Below are 25,562 nucleotides of genomic sequence, written 5' to 3'. Positions count from 1 at the left end.
TGTTCCAGCTAGGAAAAAAGAAGGAGGGACTTTCTGAGCAGCCCACCTAGGTATAAAACCCACAAAATGTCAAGGTGTGTCTCAACACTGCCCTACACCCAGCCAGGCCACTCATACACAGAAAACAGCATGTGTTGAACACCCAACCTGCCCAGGAGCCTTGGGAAGTTCAGGCTCTGCTTCCCAGCCTTCTCTACAGCATGTTTTACACTTGCTCAGGCAGGCAGGCAGAACTAATCCCAAATTCTGTGCTCCTGAGTCCCTGTTCTTCCTCCCCCACCACTAATTCCTTCTGTCCTGAGTGAAAATGAGACTCCGAGGTGAATTCAGCTTCTCAGGAAAACTCAGTTTGCATCTGAACAGACTGGAATGACATTGTCCAAGCAGTGAGGACCTCTCAGATCTGTGCCACTCTCCTCTACAAACCCCACCCAAGATTTTCAAAAACAGGCAGAAAACAAAGAAGAGTAAAACAGACAGAACATAGGAACTTGCCTGAACTGGTCTATTTCCAAGGAAGTTTAAGTCCATGTTCTCACCAAAAAGGTAACCCTCGGGGTGAGGGGTATCAAACTTCTCACCTCCCATAAAGAAGTGACTTGCAAAGTAGTTTCCTAGAAACAAAAAACACAAGAGAATGGAAAAAAGTCTAAATGAGTGCTTCCTGGAAAAGTCTGTGCAGTTTTAAAGTCACAAGTAGAAAAGAGACACAAGAAATATACTTGCTTATTCACCCCTTCCCTGTAGTACTCAGGGCCAGTGCCAACAGTAGAAGAGAGGAAAAAACCAAACAAACGAAACAAAAACCTAGAATAAATATTACAGTGGAGATATCTCCATTTCAGCTTGTTTTCCAGAGAAGGGACAGGAAGCAGGAAAAGTCAGCTCTTTCCAATATTGCTCCATTCTGGACAATTCTTCCTGTTTTCTCCACTTTCCAATGTGAAGCCCAGTCCCACAAACACCATGTGCCTGCTCAGAGAGGATGAGGCTTCCTCCCACTGCAAAGCTCAGCACAGCCAGAGGGTTTCCTGTTACCTTTCATCCCCTCTTTGACTCCCATACCCCACATGAGAACCACTCCAAACCTTTACTGGGAGTGCTGGAGACTGTACACCCTGATGCTGATTTAGTTAACAATGCTGACAGTTCTAAATGCAGAAGCAAGGATGTCAGGGACTGTCTAAAGTGAAAGTCAGCTCTGAAAGCTTCACCATGAATTTGTTTCGTTCACCTTTAATGCGATGGACTACAGTGAAAATTTCAAGACACAAAGCATGTGCAAGGTCACTGGGATTCTGGAGCATGGAATTGACTGTAAAATGAACAGAATTAATTCAGATGTGTGAGAGCATCACAATCATAGCTCCCTCCTAGAAAGACTTCAGGAAAACACTCTCAAATGTGAACTTCACAGAGGTACAGTTTCAGAGAAACAAGTATCAGGAGAGAACTGAAATAAAAGGCTCCATCCAAGGCACTTCTCTTCAAGTTTCAGAGTGGGGGATGAGAGGACTGAGCCAATTGTACACTCGCTTCCCTGGGTGCAATGCATAGACAGCATAAATTTGTGTTAAAATGAGTCATTCCAGAAGCAGTAACTAATCATCTGAATGGCTGTGGAGGCATTCTGGAGGGATCTGCAGTTCCTCTAGCTAGAAGCAAGCAGTATTTACTCTGAAATGGAAGGGTTTTCATGAATGGCTCTGTTTTTTCCATTAAGGCTTTCTCCCTTTATGCTTCAAGAAAGGCTCTTTTCACCCTGCACAGATGGCAGTGCCTTAATGATGACGGGAGGGCTCAGCTATTGCTGAGCTCAGCTAACGAGCACCCAGATGTTTGTAGTACTGAAACACGTTCTTCTTTCCAGATACAACAATCACCTTCAGCACAGGTCCAGCAGCTGCTTAGAATCTGTCCTACAGAATCACAATAACAAAATCACAGAGTCATTTAGGTTGGAAAAGCCCTCCAAGATCACCGAGTCCAACCTGTGACCTATCATCACCCTGTCAACCAGATCAGAGCACTGAGTGCCACATCCAGTCATTTCCTGGACACACATGTAGGTGCCCCAAATGACAGGGAATCTTTTCCCACTCCTCCCAGAAGCAACACATTAAAAAACTAATCTGTATATAACCTCCAAGCACAGCCAGCCTGACACTGCCTCTCCACCAGAGATACATCACAGAGGTTTGTGTATGCACTGAGGTTCAGAAAACCACATTGAAGGCTGGAGTCCAGGAATAGATTTCACATTTTATGTGGGTCAAGCAGGATTATGTTTTGGAACATTTTATTTGATCAGCTGAGAAGACAATGCTTGTGCAGGAACTCCCTCTTATCCAGTGAGTGAGACAGAATTATAGAATCATGGAATTGCCTGGGCTGGAAGGGACCTTAACGATCACACAGCTCCAACTCCCTGCCATGGACACCTTCCATGACACCAGGTTGCCCCAAGCTCTGTCCAGCCTGGCCTTGGACACTTCCAGGGATGACGAAGCCACAGCTTCTCTGGGCAAACCTGTGCCAGGGCCTCTTTACCCTTGCAGGGAAGACTTTCTTCCCAACGTCCAATCTAATCCTACTCTCAGTCAGTTTGAAGCCATTCCCCCTTGTCCTGTCACTCCAGGCCCTTGTGGATAATCCTGCCCCATCTTTTCTCTAAGCTCCCTCCAGATACTGCAAGGCCACAAAGAGGTCACCCCAAAGCTTCTCTTTTCCAGGCTGAACAATCCCAACTCTCCCAACCCTTCCTCCCAGCAGAGCTGCTCCATGCCTGGGATCATCCCGGTGCCTCCTCTGGACTCTCTCCAGCAGCTCCACATCCTTCCTGTGCTGGAGGCAGCTCTGCAAGTGGGGTCTCACCTGACAGGGACAGAATTCCCCCCACTCCAGCTGCCCACACTGCGGGATCAGCCCAGGACATGGTTTGAGAGCATCTCCAGAGATGAAAAAGCCTCTCTTGCTCAACTGGAACAACACCCAGACAACAAAACCAGCATGTTCAAGGCACCTGCCACACAGTCCCTGCTCCACTAAGAACTGCTTTTGACATCTCTATCAAATCATTGGGATTTCTCACAAATACACACAGTAGCTGGAATCACAGCTTCAGTTCCACATTCAGACTGAACTCTCTTCATCTTCCTGCTAAGTCAACTCCTGCAATGTGAAGGAGAGGTTTTTTTCCCCGAGGCGCTTCCTTCATGAGCAAACAAGAAACACAGTGCCAGGCATGAGGAGCACAGGGAAAACCACTCTGAGGTGCTCAAGGGGAACACACTGGTGAGCAGAACAAGCCTGAGGCTCTGCCACTGCTGCTGCACACACAAAAGCTGCCACGCACACGAGGTCTCAACAGACAAACAAACCAGAATGGCAGCAAACTGTCTCCACAAATTTATAACACAGTTTTTAGCAGCTATAAAAAGATACTCTCTTGCAAGCTTTCAAAAAGCTCTTGCTACAATGACACCCCAAGTTCAGAGCTCTCAAGGTTAAGACCAAAGTTATGCATTAATCCTCTCAACCACTAGCACAACCACCTCGGAGTATGCCCAAGTTGGAGGCAGAACATTTTAAGAAAGCATTTCTTAAATATCGCACCAGGGACTAAAACGAAAAGGAAACTTCCAGATGGAAAATATGAGGCATCCTCTTCTGCAGTCACTGTGACATTTAGGATTTTTAGTGTCTCTAACAGGCGTGTGTGTATTTTCTATGCATTGGAATCCTAGGTTCCATTTCCAAATCCGGTACCAAGACAGCTTCAGAACTTTGGCCAGGCGATCATGCCTCTGGAACCTTGTTCCCATATGTTCCCCCAGGCTATAAAACCACCTTAAGCAGGTGTTCCAAGGCCAGCTTTACACACAGCTCTGCAGCCATGGGCACAAGGAGAATGCTAAATGCCATCCTCTTTGGCAGGAAAAAGAAAAGGCAAGAAATCCTTGGATTGATCCTCCGTTGAACTGCTACAAACAGAAACCCTCCAGGAAAATGCAGCGACACGCTGACCAGGAAAGAATCACACATAAATAAAAAAGGATGGAAAAGGATAAAAACGCCAGAGCAAAGAAAAACTGTGGCTTTACTTCGCCAGAGTAAATCAGCACAAAGCACAGAGCAGCATGAGATAAAAGAGAACATCACCAAGTGAGGTAGATGAAGCCCAAGCAGTGGTTGTAAGAGAAATCGTTGTGGTGGAAGACTTTCCAGTGGCTGGAAAAACTGGGACCACTGGGACACCCAGAACAGCCAAGTCTGACTCACTCGTTTGTCCCATGCAAAACCAAACTGGAACCCAAGGCTCCTCCAAGGCATCGATGACACCAAAATACTTTATATTTAATACAACATAGTGCTGGGGGTTTATTATCATAATTGCACCAGCATCAAGCACCAGACTGCTCCAGTCATAATCACCCCTCCCTAAGCCAGCATCCTAATCCCATATCCATGCAACACATGGATGTGATGCACAAGAGACAAGCTGGGAAGGGACACAACCTACAGGAGGCAGGAGCACAACTGTAATCCCTCACAGCATGGGCTGTGTCATACAACATTCATTAACAGAAAGCATTTAGGTGCCCATTTAGGCTTCTCACCATTAATGCAATTAACAGTGAAGTGATAGAAATTGGGTTCTCCTTAATTACTCAGCCAGACAGTCACCACCATGGCAGACTGACAGCACAGTCCCAGGCACAGCCTGAACCAGCACACAGGGACACTGACACTGTCATGGTACAGAGCAGCACAGAGATGGACTGGGTGTGACTCTAGTACTCTTCTCCTATTTAAAACCACTCTTTCTTTGATTAAAGCCTCACTCCCAAACAACAAAGCAGTTCAGCTTCAGAGAGGAGCAATCCACTTCCTTCTTTTCCTCCCAGAAATCTCCAGGGAATCCTTTTCCAAGAGCCTACTCCAGAGGAGAAGAGCCATCCCAAGGGCACGTGCTGCAGAGGAGGTCATGGACCGGGAGCAGAGCTGTGGAGAGCACTGGGGCATTGCTCACTGCTCCAAAGCAACAGGGGCATGGCAGATCCTTTCGCTGCTCCAAGCACTGCAGCACCACAGAGATCACAACTGCTCCCTGATAAACAGGGGAAAAATACCCATTTTTAGTCTGTTTTACAGAGGCACTTACTCTTCTGTACAAAGCAGGCCTTCCTCCCAACCCGTCAGGCAGACACAATGCCAGCACAGGCTCCATAAAACAAGAAATTTTGGTTAAAAGGTACCAGCAAAGAGGGGTCAGAGAAGGGAGTCGGCCAACACCTTCCAGCAGCCTCAGTCACCCAGATGCAGGAGGAAAAATGTAGATGATACCCACCCAGAGCCCTGGAGGAATAGGCAGGGCATTTTCTGAGGATTTTTGACTACAAAACTGCACACAATTTCCAACAAAGCTGTTAAACACCCTGCTTCACCTAGGACTGGCTCATGCAGACCAAGGTGGATTCCTCAGCAATCTGCTCCGTCCTCCCCAGGGCACATGACTGACCCAGCACCAACCACATCAAAAGGCAATAAAGGAGAAGTGAATATTCACCTCTGCCTTTGCATCCAGCTGTGACTCAACAAGGCTCAGTCACCGTGTCCCTCTCCACAGGCAGGCTGACATGCAGCTGAGATCACAGCCAGAACACCTGCATTTAGGTATTTACCTGTATTTAGGGTTGGTTTCCTTGCACAGTGCGTCCTTGGGAGGGGGAATTTGCTCCCTCATCAAACACAAACCCTCATCCTTGCAATTGATGCCAACTATGAGAGCAGCTGAGCAGACATTTGTAGTAAGTCAAGATCTGTTGAAACCAGAGACAAGGAGGGATAGAAGAAAAGGAGGACAGTGCTGCACACAGGATGGGTGACCTCAGGTAACGCTCCCTCACCACTTGTTCCAGCTGTCAGGAGTAATCTCAGAGCCAGGAGTGTGTGTCAGGCTCACTCTCCAGCACACACACCCAACACAGCCCATGGAAAACCAGCTTCTTCCAGCCAGGGCCCACAGCAGCAGTGTCCAGTCAGAAATAATTAGCAAACATTTAGCCCAGGAACATGGTGTACGACTTCCAGCTTGCTTCCTGAAATCCAAACTGCACGCACTCACTTCCAGTCATGCTCACTGCCAGGTTTGGTACCAACCTTCCCTCTCCAAGGCAATCTCCCTGGAGATGGCAGGACCTCAAAGGACACTGTCCCTCTGAACACACCAGAGGAGAAAGGGGAGCTGCCATCCTAACAGCCCTCACTGGCCTGGCCTTTGAACCTCCACCTCAGAGCTGTTCACCACCTCTTCTTCTGCCTAGAGCTTGCACAGCTCTTCTCTCTCCCCAAAGTCAAGAGGATCCTTGTTAGACAAACCCAAAGTATGGGAAGAGAAAGCCCTGGCTTAACACCAGCTTCCAGAAAGAGCACAAGAAAATGCCACAGAGAAATAATTAGCAAGCCTCTAATTGCATCCAGAGCCTTTGTAGGAAATACAAATATTTTTATTTAACCAGCTGCTTGAAAACATTGGCTGTTCAGTTCCACAAGGGAGGTATCACACATGGAACACTCTTTGGAAGCGTTATGGGCCGCAGATCCCCTTCCAGGGAGCATGGTAACACACAAACCCAACCTCAGCAGTGTGATGGGGTTACCTTGACAAGCCCAAAACCCAACACACCATTAACTTCCAGTTCAGCAGCACAGGAACAGCAGCATGGTGATGTGAAAGAAGTTTAATGTCCATTGCATATGGTGGTTATAATTAATCCACCCTTTATCTAAAATGCTGTCACACACAGATCCAGCTGCAGCCAAACTGTGACACTTGCCTTTCCCAGCTGCCCAAAAACCTAGCTCCCAAACCCCTAAAATAAGCAGGTTATATTTTCTAAGAGAGCAAACACAGCTGTTGGACGTTTCTAGGCAGGTTTCCCCCTTCCACTTCCTGCTGAAGGCCAGCCTGAAACAAGACAAGGTTTAATGAAGACAGGACTCTATTTGAGATGATCCTGCACCCCCTCCAAACTAAAGAGGGGTCGTGGCCCCCTCCATCACACAGCCCTGAGGATGTCACAGCCAGCAGGTCACGGACACACACAGGACTTGAACCTCTGAATGAAAAGTCTTTGTATCTGAGAGTGAGGGGACCCAAACTGCTGCTCTGCAAATTCTTCAGACTGCCTGGAAAAGCCCTGACAAAACTAAAACCTAGTAAAATTTGTAAGCAAATGGATATTGCAGGGGAAAAGAGTACCTGAATTTCCCTGACCACTAGTTTTCTGAGAAGAATAAGTAAATCTCTTTAAACAAGTTAAACCTGGTCAATCTCAAAAGCCAGCCCAAGACAAGGTGAGTCATGAGCTCATCCCAGTTGCACACGAGTGGCACTGACAACTCTCCAAGCACTCCGAAGAATTCCCTGTGGAAAACAGACATTCAGGAGGCTGTGTCAGCCCAACAGCTCCTAGGTGAGAGCCACTGCCATTTTAAGGAGTTAAAGGGGGCTGTCACGCGGGAATTTGGCCATTCTGTGTTCAACCAGACCCAATCCTGCTCCCTGTCCGCCGCGCTTCCCCTTTCCCAGCAGAGCCGCTGCACTGGCCAGGGACCAGCAGCTGGCTGAGGCCACATTTCCACCGTGGGGAGCGGTCCCCGAGCATCCTCAGGACCCCGGGACCGCGGGGAGTGACGGCGCCAGGCGGGCGCGGACAGCGGGACAGCTGAGGCCTGGATGCAGGGCACGGAGACACCGTCAGAGCGGGGCACCGAGCCCCCGGGCAGACCCGGCCCGGTGCCCCCGCTGTGCCCACGGACATCCATCCATCCACGGCCTCTCCGCCAGCGCGGCCGGGCAGGGCCGCGGCCGGAGCCAGAGTCGGTGACAGCCCAGGCCGGTGACAGGCGCTCCCGCAGCCCCTTCCCCGGCCTCCGCGCCCGGCCCGGGGGGCACCGGGCCCGGCCCGGCCTGTCCCCCTCCCCGGTCCCCGCGGCCCTCACCGGACTTGGGCGGGTAGCGGTAGGCCGAATTGGCCTGGATGTCGATGTCCTCCACTCCCGCGATGCGCCGGCTGAGCAGGGAGCCCATGGCGGCCGCGGACAGGGCGGGAGGCCCGGGGGCGCAGAGCGGCGGCGGCGGCGGCACCGGCACCGGGACCCGCACCCACGGCGGCGGCGCGGGGCACGCCGGGACAGCGAGTCCTCACCCCCCGGGACTACACCTCCCGGCAGCCACCGCGGCGGCCCCTACCAACGGTGCGGCGGGGAGGCGGCGGCATCTACCAATGGCGGGGCGGCGGGGGGGGCGGTGGCGTGAGCTCCGCCGGCAGAAGGCGCTGCGGCGGGAACGGGGATGGGAATAGGGATGGGGATGGGAATGGGACAGGAACAAGGATGGGAACAGGAGTGAGCCCAGGGAGGGGCATGGGGAACTCTGCATGGGAAGGACCCGGGCATGGACATGGCGATCACCGAGGGCACACCTTAGATTGAGAAGCCCTTGGGAGCTCACGCAGGGATGCACAAGGAGGATACTCGAGGACACATCCTCTGCAGGGAAGCACAGGGAGGATGGATGCCCAGGGACACACCTTGCACAGGGATGCAGAGAATGCCCAAGGTCATGCTCTGCACAGGGATGCACAGGGGGAGATTCCCAGGGTCACATGTGGCACAGGGATGCACAGGGGAGATGGCCAGAGAGACACAGCCTGCACAGGAATGCCCAGAGAGAATTATCCAGGGCGATTCCCAGAGGTGGGACCTGCTACTGGCTGGGGCTCAAAGCCAGCAGGATAGGAGGTGATCTGCCTCTCATGGGGAAGCCTCTCCTTTCTGGGTTCCTCCCCTCACAGGTAATCCACACATGAAAGGAAATGGAGATGCCTGAGGTTTGGATGTGAGGACAGGGAATGGTCACGGGCTGCCTCACACGTGGGACTAAACAGTCCGGAGGATGGCATGGAGGAAGAGGCATGAAAGAGCCACCAATGTCCCAAGACTGAGCCGTGTCCCCTCTGGCACAGAGAACAGAGAAAAGCCGCTCCCTGCGGTGGGAAGTACCTCCCTGCACATAATGCTGAAAAGGAAATGGGGACCCAAATTCCCAGCAGTGGAGTTGGGAATCACTGGGAGACATGAAGGAGCTGAAGTGGCAGATGTGAAATCCCTTAAATTGGCCTTGGGAGCAGGGAAGAGGGCTGGGATTTAGGGAAATGGGATGGAGCAGGGAGCAGAGCCTGCCAGCACGGGACGATTTTGTGCTATCAAAGTGAGCAGGCAGTGGGTGGAATTTGCTGGCTGTAAACACAAACTAAAACACGCCCAGCAGAAATAAGCAAACAATCCCGAGGCCAAACGTGCTTCCGGATAGTTATTATCCTTGCAGCTGTTGTGGCCACACGAACACAGCCAGAGAGGCTGGAGGAGACACGGGACGCAGGGGAACACATGCCGGGGGTGAGGACAGGAGCAGACCTTGCTCTTCTGCATCCCATTGTGCAGCAGGGCTGGGAAGGAGGACAGAGAAAAAAATATGGAATGAGCAACAAGTCCTGCTGGCCAACCACGAGAGTTGGGCACCCTGCACCTGGCACAGGGGAGCCCCAGACCATCACAGTGACACATGTGCTGGCCCAGAGCGTGTCCAGGGCTCTCACCTGCACAGCCACAGGAACAAGCTCTGGGCAGTGCCCTGGCAGCAGTGGGATGATGTGAACAGCTCATGTGCCACCAGCAGCCCCAAACTGAGCAGGGTGAATCTACAACCCTGGAGGCCTCACTCTGCAGCCCAGCAGCTGATTTGGGGCTCAGCGCTGGAGCAGACTGAGCACGGCAAGGAGCAGTGGGTCCATCTCCCTGTGCTGTCCGGAGAACTGGTGGCCAGCTGGCCACAGCCTGGGGGCAAAGCAGAGTAGTGTTTGCACCGTGAAGCAGCGAGGAGGGGAATTCGCATACGGACAGAAGACGAGAGTCCCTCTCCCTTCCTCACACAACCTGAGCACCGAGAGCATCCTGTCCTTCTCCAGCTCAAAGAGGCATCCAGAGGCAGCTGCCCCAGAGCTGTTCCCCAAGCTTTTTTTGGGACAGAATCACGGAATCCTAGAATGGTTTGGGTTGGAAGGGGCCTTAGAGATGATCTCGCTGCAAACCCGCACTCCCTGAGCAGCTACGAGCTCGGTGCCGTGTGGGTTAAGCAGGGGAGAGGCAGGTCCCGCAGCCGCGGGGTGCTGGCTCTGCCCGGGAAGCTGCAGCAGGAGGTCTTTTGTTCGTGCAATCCCCCCGGCAGCGGGAAGGTCCCTCCCGGGCCGCCCGGCTCTCCGGAGCGCTCAGAAGAAGCCGTCGGGCCCCGTGGGGGCTGTTGCCATCTGGGAGGGCAGGGGCTTTTGCTGGAGAATCTGTCCCGGAGGGCCCAGCTCCGTGAGACGCGTGTGACAGACAGCGACAATAGCAGCGGCGCGCCAGGGCCGGGCTCAGCTCTTCCGCCCCAAATCCCAGGGCCCGGAGCGAGCGGAGCCGGAGGGCAGCAGCTCCTTTGCCCCCGCCTGGCCCGTGGGACCTGAGCGCTGGCACACACAAAGGCAGGATATTGCACCACGGCCTCCTCCATCCCATCTAGGGCCACTGCCAGCAGCACGGGAAAGGAGAGCGGATGGCTCGAGGCAGGGAGCAGGGCTGCCCTGCCAGCCCACGCCAGGGTCCCACAGCTCCCCAGGTGGGTCCCATGGGCTGAAGGAGCAGCACACCCCCAGCCCAGGGCACTGTAAGAAGCAGCAGCAGCCCCACAAACCCTGGTGGAGCCACCCGAGTGGGTTTTGCACCTTCACCTCTGGGTTCCCTGAGATGTGTTTGTCCCCATTTTGGTGCTGCCAGACCCCGGGTCTGCTTGCACTATGAGGGAAGAAAGCCACAAAGATGGGAGGTCCTCTGTGAGAAAGAGATTAAAACACTTCCACAAGGTTCAAGGGACCTGAACCCTGAGTGCCATCATGGTGTGGGGTGAGAGTGGTCCACCTGGGAAGGACCAGGGTGAAACTGGGCCAGGGCTCCTGCCACCAGGAACCTGCAGAGCCCCAGGGTGGTGAGGAGACCTCAGCTCCTGCACTGCCTTCCAGCTTGGCAAAACCCATCCAGGACAAGATGAGGGATCCTTTGAACCCCAGGAAGAAGAATGCACAGAGCTGCAGCCCAGAGGACACACATGGGCCAGAGGGACACCCATCCTCCCACGGCCATGTTTCTCCAGCCACCCCCGGCTGCCCTTCAGGAGCCTCCTTGGACACGTCTGCTGGGAAGGCAGCTATGAGCACACCCGTGTAAACAAGGAAATATGTTTCCTTGCAAAGCTCCCGGTCACCAGAGCAGCTCATCCAAAGTCCAGATGCTTGGGGTTTATCACCCAGTGCTTTGTCTCTGTTGTTCCCACTGCCACTCGCCGTGTTTGTCAGGTACACATAGAACAACAAGGCTGTTTTACACACACGGAGTTACAGCTCACCAGAAGGAGTGGTGAGCCCATGAACTTTGCCTCCCTAAACACTGCCCTGCTCTAGAGGGCTTACAACCCTTCCCAAAAGCCCTGCCAGGCCAGGCCCAACCCTTCTCCCTCCAAACACCAAACTGCAAGGTTTCTAAACATGCCTGGCTCTTTCTGATAGAAGTAATCATTCAGGAGATTAGTCTTTCCTGCTGTATTTACACCCTGGTGGCTACAAATCTCCCTGTGCCACCTCTCTCTGGGGGTTGTCTCGACGTTTTAAGAAATGAGCAGTAACCTCTCACTATGTCCCACCACCACGTACAGCCGTGCTCTCACTTGGATTTAGGCGGTGAGATATATAGAACTAGAAGCAAAACTCCTTGGCCCTGAATTGGAGAGGCTGAATGGTTGTGTAACTCCAGAACGGTTACTAAAGAACATGGGGAAAATGGTGACTAGCTTTGGACGATACCAGAGCAATTCCTGCCCATGGAGCAGAGGCTGCAAACCCCACTGATCAAGTGCATTACCTGCTTGAGCTTCAGCCATTTAATCCTCAAAGCTCAGAAACACCAGCAAAACGCCAGCCAGGGTCAGAGGTGTTAGTGAACACACACGGCCAGGCTAAACCTCTCCAAACTGCAGGAAACAGCCCAGAGCCTCCGCTCAGGAAAGGTGGAGGCAGCTGGAGCCGGCAGTTCCCTTCATCTTTTCCCTGGTGTTATAAGCCCCAGCCACTGAACCGCGGGTCTGTGCCTGCTTACCCTCAGCAGCACCATTGTCTGCTCTGCGGGCCCGGCAGCGCCTGCCGGGCCGCGGCCTTTCATCTGCTCTGGCCCTGCCGCCTCTCAAAGGAGCCTTTCAGAGCGCCGGCAGCCCCGCGGCACCTTCCAGAACCTTCCCTCGCTGCCGCCTCTCCCTTCAGCTCCCTGAAGCCGCCTCAGCGATGCACGGCCACGCTGCGGCTGAGGGAAAAGCGGGACCGGGAGGGGGTGGGCAAGGCGCCCGTAGTTTATTAGCGCGGGTGGAGGGCGCGGGGGCCGAGGGGCTGCTGCTCCCCCGCCTCTCGGGCCGCGGAGCTGTACGGCAGCTGCGAGCCAAGGGGTCTCCACCGAACCCCCGTAGGCTGCGGGAGGGTAGCGGCAGGGTCTGCGGGGGTTGGCGGTGCCGAAGGGCAGCGGCGGCAGCGCTCCCCCCAGCCCGGCCGGGCCCGGCGCGGCCCCGCCGCTCCCTCACGTCAACAGGAAACCGCACGCGGCCGACTGTAAACACCGCCCGCGCCCACGTGACCGCGCGGCCCCGCCCCGGCCCCGCCCCGCGCGCGGCCCGCCCCCGCCGCCCTCCCATTGGGGGCCGCGCCGTTGTTGACCATATACGGTCAGGTACTACCAAGCCGCGGGCGGCGGTTGGCCGGCCCCGCGCGTCACTCAACGCGCGCCGAGCGCTCCGCAAACAGAGCGGGGCCTGCTGGGAGTTGTGGTCCGGGCGGGGGCAGGGCGGCGGGACGGCGTGGTGAGCGAGAACTACAAATCCCAGGGGTGCCTCGCGGGCCGGGCCGCGCCGCCCCGCCCCGGGCAGCCGTGGGCGGGGCTGGGCGGGCGCCGTGAGTCAGTGCCCGGTAAACATTGGCGTGAGCCGCCGGCCCCGCCGTGCTGGCGGCGCCCTGAGGGCGGCGGGGGCCGGGGCCGGGGCCATGGACGAGCTCAAGCACCAGGTGATGATCAACCAGTTCGTGCTGGCGGCCGGATGCGCCGCCGACCAGGCCAAGCAGCTGCTGCAGGCGGCCCACTGGCAGTTCGAGGTGAGGCCGCCGCCCCGGTACCGGCCCCGGGCGGGTCCCCGCGCGGGAGCATCGCGGGCGGTTCGGGTAGCGCAGATCGGTGCCCGGCCCTGCGGACACGCCGCTGTCCCCCCGCCCGCCCACACGCGCGGCGGCGGCGGGGCGCGGGCCGGGCCCCCGGCGGTGCCCGAGGGAGCGTGGGCGCCACGCGGGGCGGGGGATCGGGAGGCCACGTTGCGCGGGGGGTGCGCAGAGAGGGGCTCGCAGCCTACCGGGGCCCCACGCCGGACCGGGGGCGCCGAATCCGCCGAAGCCTCCTCCTGTTCTTCCCCGCCCCCGCCCCAGCCCTCCCGCGTGGCCGTGGGCTGGAAAACCCCAGCGCAGCCTTTCCCACGGCCCTGTCCCGGGCAGTTTGAGCTCTCGGGCAGCCGTGGGAAAGGAGACTTTGTAGGTCAAAGCTTTTCTGGCTCCAGACGTCTTTTCCTCTCGCCCGCGGGCGGGATACTCCGTGACATTGACAGGGGTTAACGCCGCGCGTGGCGCGGGGGGCGCCCGGGGAGCTCCCCGGTGCCTTTCAGGGCGCTCAGCCCCTGCGGAGATCCCCGGACCTGTGCAGGGAGCAAAGAGCAGTGCGGTGGCCGTCGCCGATAAATCGCTTTCTAAATAGGATTTTTCCTTCTCTTCTGCAGCTCCCTAGGTTGGAGCTGATGGATTTGACGCTAATGGCACCTCGGTAATTGAAGTGTCTGTGCGGTGCTGCGGGAGCAGGTCTGAGTCAGGCTGGGGAGCAGGAGGCTCCGTTTGTTCCCTCCGTGGCTGGAGCAGCTCTCCTCCCTGCCGGGGGGCGCGGGCGCTGCCGCCCGGGCTGTCCCGGGGTCGGTAACGGAGCAGCGGCCGGGTGGACCCGGCACGGGCGCCGTCCGTCGCCGTGCGGGCACAGCATTCCCACATGCTCTGTCACAGGCCAGGAGGCATCCCAAAGCCAGCCGTGCGTGGCCGGGAGCGCGGGGGGGGCTTGCGGGGATGTGCGGAGGAGCGGGCCGGCGATCCCCCCGCCGCGCCCGCTGAACGGGAGCACCGCTGGCGTGGGATGTGTCGCATGTGTAACGTGCTGCGGCGTTTGTTTACTAACACAGCCTGACAGTGGCCCTCTGGGACAGGCGGGATCCTCTTCCACCACCTCCGTGCGTGTCGCAGAAGAGCCGGGGAGGGATGACAGAAGTTCTAACGTGTCTTTGAAAAGGCTTTTTTTGCAGAACTTTGCCACCGTTTGGCGAGTTGCACAAGTAGAAACGGCCATCTCCTGCCGGCTGGGCACTCACATGACTCAGAGGAAGCTGGGCTGTAAACAAACGCTGCCGTTACCATGTTCCCACTCACTTTTGGTGCAACGGTCAGATAATTCCCTTTGCAAAATGGCCGCTGGGCACGGCTCCTCCTGGGAGCCACGCTGGGGAGGGATCACTTCCCGACCGCTCCAGCCTGCTCTCACCTCTTTTCTGGAGTACTCCCGAGGCTTTTGTTATTCCAGTGCAGCGCCCGTTTGCACGCTGGTCTGCCTCTGCAGTGAGTATAAATCGGGGGAGTTCAGGCAAGTTCAGTACGAGGGAAGGCAGCATAAATTAACCATCTCCTTGGAGTCAAAGCGCTTCTCCAGGGACGCGTGTGAATGTGATCAGCCTGCTCGTACCTGAGCGCTCTGCTCCTGCCTGTAAGGCCACCGTGGGGAGAGAGAGCTGTTCTGTGCTGAGCTGGGCTAGCTCACTGGCCCAGTGACACACAGCAGGAGCTGGGTTGTCCCAGCCCTGTGCCTCTGTCCTGCCCAGGGCACTCCTGGCATCCATCTGCCCTGCCCGGGACCTTTTCTTTGTGGGCAAGTGTTCCACTTGCAGCCTGGGACAGCCCCTGGGGTGTTTGTCAGCAGCAGGAGGGAGAGGGAGGCTGCTGTGAAGCACAGACAGCTTTGGGATGCTGGTGTTTTGGTGTTTTGGGACCACTTTCCTGGGCTTGGGCTGCTTTCGAGGCTGGCTGCTCAGGGGCCATTGTGTGTAGGAAGATGAAGTGAGGGCTGCAGAGCACATTTGCTCTCTGTGTCTTTCCAGCCCTGGTAGACCCAGAGCTTTTCCAGGGCAGAAGGAACATGATCCAGGACGGTGAGCAGGGTCAGGGGTCAGGAAAACATTTGGGATACAGTTCACCTTTGGCTGTGGTATGAGCTGATCAGAGTCTATCCCATCCTCAAGGGTTTGACTAAGGAGCCATTTTTTTTCCATCCCATCTATCCCTGGGGAACAGGGCAGTTCATGGGCAGGGTGTGGATTGCCTCTCTCACTCGCTGTAACTGCTCTCCTGTTTCCTAGGGACCCTGGGCAGGCTTTCTCCTCTTGTGCCCAGTTTAATTTGCAGCTCTTGCAGCTCTGTGGGCCCTTCCATGCCTCCAGGGATGGCTGCTGTGGGTGCCAGCTGGAATGGCACTGCCAGCCCAGCCCTCCAGCAGCTGGAGCAGTGCCATGGCTGATCCCAGGGGGAGGTTTTCAGGCCCAAGAAAGCAACTTGGAGTGTCTCTGGATGAAGGCTGGCACTTGGCCTCCAGGGCCTGGCTTTTTGGGAGAAGCCAGAGAGAGCAGCTCCTCTGTGGCTGGAACCCAGCAGGTTACCAGGCAGACATTTCAGAATTTGCAGAGTCTCACATGGGGCTGGGCAGTGGATCAGGTTCCTTTATTGGTAGAAAGAAATTATTTGGCCTTATGTGCTCATCGCCCTTGGGGCTGTTTGGGAAGGATAAGAAGAAACTGCTTCTAAAAAAACCCACCCATTCCTTCCTTTTCCTGGTGCTAAGAGCCTCTGTTCAGTGTAGGGAGGTTGTGTGTGGGGAACAAGAGGAGGAGCAGGTGTCTGGCTTCGCTCGCTCTGTCCATGGCTGGATTTCACTTCCTCTGATGTATTTACATTTCATGTAGCCCCTTCCTTGGTGGTTCAAGGACAGAGTGCCCCCAGGGCTGCCCCTGCTGCTGGGTGCTCCGTGCTGGCTCACACCTCCAGCCACCCTCACTCTGACTGAGTCACCACAGGTGCCTCTTGGCACCCTGGCAGTCTCTGTGTGATCCCTCTCCTGTGAAGCTCCTGGTTTTTCATCCTGGGAGGGGGCACGGTGGCCTGGTCACCTGCTGAGCGTGGCCAGGCCATGGGTGTGGGGCTGCTCTGCTCCCATGCACACCAGGGGGACACAGGCAGTGAGGCCTTGGCTCCAGGGTCAGAGCTGAGCTGGGCTCGGGCTCCTGCTCCGGCAGAGGAGCCTTAATTGGCTTTGCTGTTGCACCAGTCACGGTGGCACTTGTGACGCTGTCTGGAGACCAGGTGGCATCAGTAGCTTTGGTTACGTGTGTGTCCCTGGCCCCTGTGGGGCCCTCGCTCACCAGGCTGGGGCTCTGCAGGTCCCTGGGGAGGTGTCTGGGAGCCATGGGCTTTGTGCTGGACACGGGGGCTGTTTCTGCCGTGCTTGGAAAGGGGAGATGGAGGGGAAGAGACACGGGTTTAGGCAGAGGGGCCTGCCCTGGTGGACTGCTTCCTCTGCCTGGTCACAGCTTTCATCCCGGCGCTGGCAGGGATTGGTGGGCAGCTCAGGGGGACAGCAGGGACCTTCTCTGCCACTGTCTGCCAGCGGCACAGTCCCAGATATGAGGCCAGGAGCACAGAGCAGATTTAATCAGCTTATGGTATCTGGCTGTGCCCACACCTTTGCCTGTGTTTCCCGTTTGTGTTCCCCCCTCTCTTATCACGATCTGTCAGCGATAGGGCCTCTGGGTGTTCACGTCCGACCTCACCCAGGACAAAGGGTAGCGTGGCAGGGGGTGTCACTGCTGCAGAAGTGTCTGTGTCTCTGTCGGACATTTTCTTAATTCAGAGCCACGTGCTGTCCTGTCCAGAGCTCTCTGCAGGGCCACAGACCCTGTTCCATTCCTGCTGCATGGCCATCTCTGGGATCTGGTGGGTCCTGCCTGCAGGAGCTGAGGGCTCTGAGCTCGCAGCATGGCTGGGTGCAGAGTTCAGGAGCTGTGTTATTAAATTCAGCTATGGCAGGGAAGAGCCTTGCCAGCCCAGATATTGCACATTCCCCCCATGGTCTGGGAGCTGCCAGACTCTGCAGCAGGAATTGCTTCCCCCACCCAGGTCTGGATCATTGTTTGCAGCCATTGCTCTGGCTGCCACCTGGTTGTACCAATAGTTTTCTGCTGTTTAGTCAGGAAACCATAAACCTCTTTGCCTTCCCAGGGCCCACCAGCCTGGATATTTGGAGCAAAATTAGTTTTCCCATTGGATCAATGAGCTGAGCTGACTTGCTGTCATTTCATGCCGGCCCTGGGAGTGACACAGGAGCATGTGTACACTGGGATGAGGCGCATGGGTGGTGGCAGGACTGTGGCTGCTGCAGTTGGACAGGGTTTGGTACAACCTCCCTGTGCTTTTTCCAGGCTTTTCTGCCTTTTTTCCCCCAGCAGCTTGGGTAACCCCAGTCCCTGGCTCTCAGGAAGGGAGGAAGGGAGTGGAGTCTCGGGTAGAGTGGCAACACCCGGCCACAGCCCCACACCTCACACTCTGGAGTGGAGACCTGAAGGCCCTGAGGAGAGGCCTGAATAGCACTGAAGGGGGCTTTTCCTTCAACCAGAGCTGAATCCAAACCAGTTCTCTTACATTTCCATCAAGTCTCATACACAACTGAATCAAACCATTGTTTTCCAGCCCTGACTCAGTTGAAGCCTGGCACAGAACAGGAGTCATCATCATAGAATCACAGAATGGTTTGGGTTGGAAGGCCCCTGGAAGGTCACCCCCCTGCCATGGGCAGGGACACCTTCCACTATCCCATGTTGCTCCAAGCCCCATCTAACCTGGCCTTGGACACTTCAGGAATGGGGCAGCCACAGCCTCTCTGAGCAACCTGTGCCAGGGCCTCAGCACCCTCTGAGTAAAGAACTTTTCACCATTCCTGCATTAGCTCAGTGCTGTGCACCCCAAGACCTCCTGCTGCCTCTGCTCCTTCCAGACCTGGGCTGGGTGTCTGCCCTCCTGACCATCTTCTTCCCCAGCCTTCCCTACCTGCTACCCTTCTTGTCCCCTCACATGCCTGTGGCATGTGACATATTTACCAGACTATTACTGGTTTTAACTGGAAGCTACAAAACAATGTCAGTCCCCATTGTGCTCTGTCTGCAACTGAATTGGAAATGTTCTGGCAAGTGGGGTGGGCACCTGCCGCAGCCCCTGCCCTGGGGATCTCCTGGTGGGAATATGGAGACTATGATCATGTCTTGTTGAAGACATGCCTTTAACTGGTTCCTGCTGGGGTTGGATTTGGTTTCCTTTGTTTCCCAGCACACGGTGGTTGCAGAGCGTCATTGTGAGTTGTGAAACACCTGCTGGGCTCTGCCCCAGCAGTAGCTGCTTCTTGCAAGGATGGTGGTCCCAGATACACATGGTTACCACCTGCCCTGGTGTGAGCAGATGGCAGGCACAGGTCCCTCCTTGGGGACAGGGAGCAGCTGTGCCCTCAAGGCCCCCCAGGGCCTGTTTTGGATCATCTTTGGGGTCTAGTAGTGTGCAGGGGTGAGGTGGGTGCCCGGTTTGGATGCGGATAGTAACATCATCTTTCCCTTTTTTTTCCTTTCCTTTCAGACTGCTCTCAGTGCTTTTTTCCAAGAAACAAACATCCCCTACAGCCACCACCATCAGATGGTAAGTGCTTTCCCAGCTCCCCAGCGCTCTCCCAGGGCAGAGCACCAGCTGGCAGGTGCTTCAGGCTGGTGCTCATGTCCAGCTCACTGCTTCCCAGCTCCAGGAGTGCAGGCAGGGAGGTCTGGCTGGGCACTGCCAGAGCTGCCTGCCAAGGACGGTTTTCCTGGAGAGCAGCTGGTGGCAGAGCCTGCCCTATGCAGTGGGACAGCAGAGCCCTGCAGATGGTTTGGGGCTGCTCTTCCAAAAGGGATAGTCTGAGGGAGGATGTTTTGGGCATTGCCAGTGGTCCGCACCAGCTCAGCATGGCAGAGAGAGCCTGGTGGAGCCTGAAGCAGTGACCTGTGTAAGCACACTCACAGATACATGGTGCTTCCATCCTGCAGCAGCCACACACACAGGTCCTTGTGCGCTCGCTGGAGCGAGCAATTCCCGGAGCGTCGCCAGAGCGTGGCTCTGGTGCGGCGTGCGGAGCGTCTGGAGGTGTGTAAACACCCACACGTGGGTGCTGCCTGCCTCTGCTCTCTTCCAGCTGTCCCCAGACTCAGTCCCTTAACTCTCATGCCCTGGCAGACCGTAATCTGCTTGGGCAGATGTGTCTTAAGGATTTACTGGCTGCTGCGGCCTTGTTTGACTCTCCGGGACAATTGGGGATTTGGAGCATGCAAAGCAAGTGCCCAGCAGGGCTGGAGCATTCCCACTTTCCTGGGGGATGGGAGCTGAGCCTGAGCCTTGTGCCTGCAGAGCCAGAAAGCTGCAGGCCCAGGGTGGCACCAGTGGGTTGTGGAGCAGAGGGGGTCCCTGACTTGGCTGGGCACAGGGGGTCCTGTCTGGGTCCTCTGCCAGGAGCTCTTGCCACAGCATGAGCCTTCAGACCCTTAAATAGAGCTGCTCAGGGGCAGCACAGTCTGCGGAGCGCAGGTCTGGGGGCTTCATATGCCACAGCAGCGGGGCAGAGGGGTCTCGTGCCACGCCCCGGTGGGAGGCAGAAGGTGGGGACGCCCCTGACCCCGTGTCTCCTTCCCGCAGATGTGCACTCCTGCCAACACGCCGGCCACGCCGCCCAACTTCCCCGACGCCCTCACCATGTTCTCCCGCCTCAAGGCTTCCGAAAGCTTCAACAGCAGTAGTCCCGTGGCCTCCATGGCGACTTCCCCGCCGCCCCCGGCCCCGCCGCTGCCCCAGCACGGGGCCTTCAACCCTGCCTGGCCCACGGCCTCGCCGCCCGGGCAGCAGCAGAGCATGTGGACTCCGGCCACGCCGGCGCAGCCCGCGGGCTGGCCAGCCGCCGTCTCCCAGCAGGCCAGCGCAGAACAGAAGGCCAACGTGACCATGGAGGCAGAGAGATGAGGCCGTGGCGGAGAGCGGACGCGGCGGGGACCCCTGCGTATAAATATATATATATTTTTTCTCCCCCCCTCCCCAAAGAGGAGAGGAACTCCGCTGCCAGGGCGTCTGGCAGCCGCCGAGACACATGAGCAAATAGCTGCCTTGCATGGGTTTGGTTTGAAGTAGTTTTTACTTGTTCTCGAGCTGAATGGAGCTCCCCAGAGACAGCGGGAGGCTGCGTGGGACTGGTGCTGGCCTCTGCCTGGGACCCTGACGCTGCCAGACTCTTGGGGAGGGAGCACCCCCTCCTCTCTTGGGACACCGGAGTTTGCATGCCAGTGACATTTATGGAGGAGGTCCCTTCCTCAGAGTCCCCTGGGCCACCCCACCAGGCAGAGTGGGTTGTGCCTGAGTGTTTTCCCTCATCCCTTGGCCCCGATCAACTGGGTGGGGGGCAGACACCCCTTGAGGCTTGTTTTTTGTAAGGGGTGGAGAGGGCAAGGGCTGTTCCTGCACCATCACAGCCTCCACCCCACACACTGTCCTCGCTGGTGAGCAGGGCTAGGGGACACCAGCCCTCAGGCATCTGGCCCCTCGCCCAGCCCCGGATGGGGAGCAGGGGGTGAGCACTGGTGGTCCCGCTGGGCCAGCACACCCTCCCCTCCAACCTCCCAGGATGGGGTTTTTCCCAGGGCTGTTTTGCATGACACAGTGTAACCCTAGAGACTGGGATCGTTTTTAACCCCTCTGTTCTTTTCTCCCGGCGGCTGGAAGTCTCTCCGGATGCGCCGCAGCCGCTTGCAATACACGCTCTTCTGCTTTGAACCCCGTGTCTTTGCTTCGTTTGCAACAGTGGACGCAGGCAAAGCTGCCCTGAGCCTGGAGTGTTCCAGGATCCCCTCTCCTGGTGACTCAGTGCATCCCAGGAGGGCTGGCTGCATCTCCAGCTGCTCCAAACACCCCGTTTCAGCCATGCAGTGACTGCCAGCTGCTTTTGGCCAGGTGCATCCAGGGCTCAGCCCCAGAAGCCCAGCTCTGCCACATCATCTGTGTGTGAGACCCCAGCAGGTAGGGCTGTGCTGAGTCTTCAGGATCCCTTGTGACATCCACAGGTCCTGGGTGTTTTGCTGTGACCTGGCTCCTATCCCCTCTTCCTCAGGTCCCTTGGAGGTTGCTGTCCTTGCCAGACCCTTTCTCAGCAAGGCTGTGCCCCTGCACTCCCCAGTCAATAATTAATTTCAGTCTCTTATTTGTGTTGCTAAAATAAACAATGTAGGAGGGATGGTTTCACCGGGGGTGCCTCTTGGACAGCCTGGGCAGGGCCTGGGAGCATGGGCTGGAGCTGGGGCTGGCCCTTGTGAGCTTCCCTGCACGGAGTTGTGCTGGAGCTGCCACCCTCAGTCCTGCCCCACTGAGATGAAATGGGCCAAGCTGGTGGGCCCTGGAGGGAGCCAGGGCTGTGCACCTTCTGTCCCAGTTGTGGTGGGCACATTCAGGCCTCATCCACTCTTGCTGGGAGTGGGGATGGTCTGTGAGGTGGGTGGGTGCAGCACAGAGCCACCGAGGACACACAGAGAAGGGATTTGTCCCCAGGCTGAAGAGAGACAACTGCTTGAGAAACACAAGTGAAGCCACAGGGAGACCTGGGTGGTGAGGAGGGGAACGTGCCTGTGACCATCCCAGGGCCACCAGGAGCCACAGGATTGGAAAAGCGTGCCAGACCACAGACCTGGTGATCTAATTGGTCAGAAAGCTGATGAGGACATGGCACAGCCCAAAAGTGTCAAACTCTGGCTGGCCTGTGGTGTTGCCCCACTGCAATGAGTGGGTGCCAGGGCAATGTGACCCCAACTCCACCAGTCCCCCAATGCCAGGAGCACAGCCTTGCCCCTCCCCAGCCCCTCATGCCATTTCACAGCCCCGTGGCCAGCCTGGACACCTGTGAGCTTGGCACCAGCCCCCCAGGAGCCTGGCTTTGTCACCTGCGTCTGCAGTGCACAAGGACAAACAGCCTCGCATGGGGCATGACAGCCTCAGCAGCTCCCCGGGGAGTGCTCAGCAGCAGCACTTCCCATGTGGCAGGGGACACTCAGGACAGGCACCTGCATGAGCACTGGGGGATGCAGAACATCCCTGTGGTGTGCCAGGAGCAGAGCTGGGGGGATATTCATTGCTGAAGGGGGAGAAGCAGAAACAGTACAGGGGGACAGCCATCTGCTGCAGAGCCCTGCCCTGTCACCATGCCAGTGCTTGTTCACAACACCCAAGCCCTGCTCCATCAGCACCTTGTTCATACCTGGGTGCTTCACCATCCCACTATCCCCCGACCTCCCCTCATCCTCCTCAGAGCCACCCACCATTGTTTATCCCCAGCTCCACCAGCTTGGCATGGCGACAAAATCCTGGCACACTGAGCTGCTTCCAAGTGGGGATGTGCCAGGTCTGGGCAATCCTGTGCCCAGCCTGGTTCAGGCACCAGCTGTGGCACAAGTGGCTCCTGAGCTGTGCCCAGAGACTGTCCTTGCCTTGGTGTCACTCCACAGCTGCTCTGCAGCTTCCTGCAGCCGCTCCAGCACCTCCCTGCCAAAACCCAGCCCCTGGGGAGGACATATGAGCCTGTGAACCTGGGGGGCTGCAGAACCTAGGCAAGGCAGGGAGGTGTGTTTATGGTAGCCCAGAGTGGCTAGTGAGAACATCCTGAGAGATGCCCCAGTGTGTTCCTGGCAAGTGGGATGTGGGGTTGCAGCCCCCAGGCCTTTGAGCTCGTTCAAAGCTCAAACCTCCTGGGACCATGGGCAGTTGGGCACCTTCTACATCCTGCAGCTGCTTTATTCTCACCCAGCCCCTTCTCCAGACGGGCAGCCATGTCCTCCAGGTCTCTGAGCTGGCTGAAAACAGACACCAAAGCTTTGCTCTGGGCAGTGCCAGCCCCTGCAGGCCCCCAGCAAAGCAACATCCCATACCTGGGTGGGCTTACAGTGGAGACCCTCTGGCACTGCTGCCAGGCCCTGGGCATGGCCGGCACCGGGGTGCCACAGAGGACAGTGACCACGTCCCCCCAGCCGCGTCAGTGCACAAGGCAGAGGGACAAGGGGGCTGCCAGTGGCCTGGGGACTCAGATGGGCTGAGTGTGGCCCTGCCGTTCACCTGGCAAAGGTCTGGTGGCACAACCTGTCACAGTGGCCTGGCATGACAGAGATGTCCATGCCCATGGAGCTCTCGTGGCTGACAGGTCCCTATGGCCTCGTGCTGCTCCAGCAGTCAGCCCAGCCTGTGTGGGGCCTTGTGGGCCAGCACTGCAAGCCTCAGAACTGACCTCCCAGCCAGAGCTTCTGAAACCAAACAGCCCCTGAGGTTTTGGGAAGAGAGAAGAGCCCCAGCCATGCTGGAGCCAAGGGGCATTACCAGCACCTGAGAGCCTGCAGCACCTCAGCAGTGAGCACCTCACAGAGAGCACTCTGGTACAGCTCCTGAGACAGCTCCACTGTGACCAAGAGAGAAATCAGCCCTTCCACCCTGCTCCAGGAGGGAGAGCCTGGGCAGCCCCAGGGATGGGGCAGGAAACTCCAAACCTTGACACCACTCCCAGTGCCATCTCACCCCCAGCCCTGTGGGTCTCACAAGTCAACATTTTAGAGAGCAAAATCCTGCCCTGCAGGAGGGACAAGAGCAGTGGATGTGGCCAGGACACTGGGATAGCAGGGGTGAGTGGCTGCTCCAGTGGCTGTGAGACACTGACACAGGCAGGTCACTGAAGCCAGAGCAGCCTTTTAGGAGGCTTCAGTGCATTTTCCATAAGGATTTGTGAGAGCTTGTCATACCAGTCATCCCATGCACCTGTGCCATCCAGGTCTCTGGGGAGCCCAACCTCTCTGCAAAGAGCTCTCCAGTAACTGGCCCAGCTCTGCTGCATGCACCTCCTGGAAATTTGTTGCAGCTGGGAGCCCTCAGCAGTGATTTTCAGGGAGCAGAGGGTGGTGATCATCTGCAGCATGTCTGTGACCTGAGGAACATGGGTTTGACCGCTGGTACCAGGTCCCCACAGGCATGGGAACATGGAAAGAAGGGAAGCTAAGAAGTGTGTGGAGAAGACCAAGGGTTGGGGTTGTTTCCCTGGGACCCCCAGCACCAGCCATACCAAGCCAGCCCACAGTGGTGCCCATGGAGTTACCCCAAACTGAAAGATGTCCAAAGGAGAGAAATGTCCCTGCTTCAGCTTTGTCATGCTGGCAAAATGCTGTCGCCTTTGCTCTGTGGTTGTGCTCAAAGCCAAGGTCACAACATGTGAGGTGGGACTGCCCTGGGGCTGCCAGGTCTCACAAGGGATGAAGTGCCAAAATTGCTGCAGGCCAGACCTGTGCTTCCTGTGGAAAAGACAGGAAGGCACAAGGCCACCACAATACATTCTTGTGCTGCAAGGTGTGAGCAAGGCAGATATTTCTGATCTTACATACAGCATTTCCCACTTAGAGTCTAAACTTTAACTTGGTGCTGTAGCAATGTCTCCCACTTGATTGTGCCTTGACATGGGGACAGCCTGCTTGTCCCACTGTCACCTGCACCTCGGCCACTCCCTGTGACACAGGGAAGAGAAGAGGAGCTTGCAAGGCACATGGCTGTTCCTGCCTGGGGAGTGGGAGCTGTGTGCTCCAGCCCAGAGGGACCCCAGGCAGAGCTGCCAGGGCAGGATGGGACCCAGCACACCTAAATCTCAGAGCAAGTATCTCTGGAGCCCTAGGGGCAGGTGAGAAGTGACTGAAAACATCTGTGGCCATGTTAGAATACTGCTCTTTTAACTAGTCCTTGCAGTGCAGCTAAGACCACTGGAGCCAGAAAGGTGACTTTGTGATTCCACAAGCTCCCTGGTCTTGGGGCAGCCAGAATCCATTGCAAGGGCATGTCACTGTGTGGGGCAGGGCATCATGTGGAGCATCAGCTGGGACACCTGGTAGAGACGGCACCATCGGGGACGGGGGAAGAGACAGTGCAAGGGAGACCTCAGAGCCCCTTCCAGGACCTAAAGGGGCTCCAAAAGAGCTGGAGAGGGACTGGGGACAAGGGCATGGAGTGACAGAACAAGGGGGAATGGCTTCGAACTGCAAGAGGGGAAATTAAGGTTAGATATATAGAAGAAACTCTTCCCTGTGAGGGTGGGCAGGTCCTGGCACAGGGTGCCCTGAGAAGCTGTGGCTGCCCCTGCATCCCTGGAAGTGTCCAAGCCAGGGCTCGGAGCAGCCT

The 25,562-nt window shown here is 56.8% G+C and overlaps 2 protein-coding genes across 9 annotated transcripts in view; one reads left to right on the top strand and one right to left on the bottom strand.

Annotated features, from left to right (window-relative positions):
• The window catches only part of MGRN1 (mahogunin ring finger 1), a 51,065-nt gene extending 42,853 nt beyond the window's left edge, over positions 1 to 8,212 (bottom strand). For all 8 annotated transcript variants that reach the window (XM_038150898.1, XM_038150901.1, XM_038150896.1 and 5 more), the window contains exons 1-2: positions 8,008 to 8,212; positions 496 to 614 (exon numbers count right to left, since the gene is read on the bottom strand). In XM_038150898.1, coding sequence (XP_038006826.1) covers positions 496 to 614; positions 8,008 to 8,095 — 207 coding nt within the window. In that variant the 5' untranslated portion in view covers positions 8,096 to 8,212. The remainder of the gene's footprint in view (positions 1 to 495; positions 615 to 8,007) is intronic.
• Positions 8,213 to 12,990: 4,778 nt separating this feature from the next.
• Positions 12,991 to 21,611, top strand: UBALD1 (UBA like domain containing 1). The gene is made up of 3 exons (XM_038151168.1): positions 12,991 to 13,286; positions 18,939 to 18,998; positions 20,025 to 21,611. Exons 1-3 carry the CDS (start codon positions 13,179 to 13,181, stop codon positions 20,343 to 20,345), a joined length of 489 nt encoding a protein of 162 aa, XP_038007096.1. The 5' UTR covers positions 12,991 to 13,178; the 3' UTR covers positions 20,346 to 21,611.
• The last annotated feature ends 3,951 nt before the right edge of the window (positions 21,612 to 25,562 follow it).

Source organism: Motacilla alba, chromosome 14, assembly GCF_015832195.1.
Source record: "Motacilla alba alba isolate MOTALB_02 chromosome 14, Motacilla_alba_V1.0_pri, whole genome shotgun sequence".
Lineage (NCBI taxonomy): Eukaryota > Metazoa > Chordata > Aves > Passeriformes > Motacillidae > Motacilla > Motacilla alba.
Note: the sequence above shows the minus strand (reverse complement) of the source record. Positions and strands in the feature narration are given on the sequence as shown.

Excerpts from the sequence above, each read along its gene's own strand:
- UBALD1 (XM_038151168.1), top strand. The coding sequence starts at position 13,179 with ATGGACGAGCTCAAGCACCAGGTGATGATCAACCAGTTCGTGCTGGCG. Across the intron at positions 13,287-18,938 it reads CGGCCCACTGGCAGTTCGAG|ACTGCTCTCAGTGCTTTTTT; the intron begins GTGAGGCCGCCG and ends CTTTCCTTTCAG. Across the intron at positions 18,999-20,024 it reads ACAGCCACCACCATCAGATG|ATGTGCACTCCTGCCAACAC; the intron begins GTAAGTGCTTTC and ends TCCTTCCCGCAG.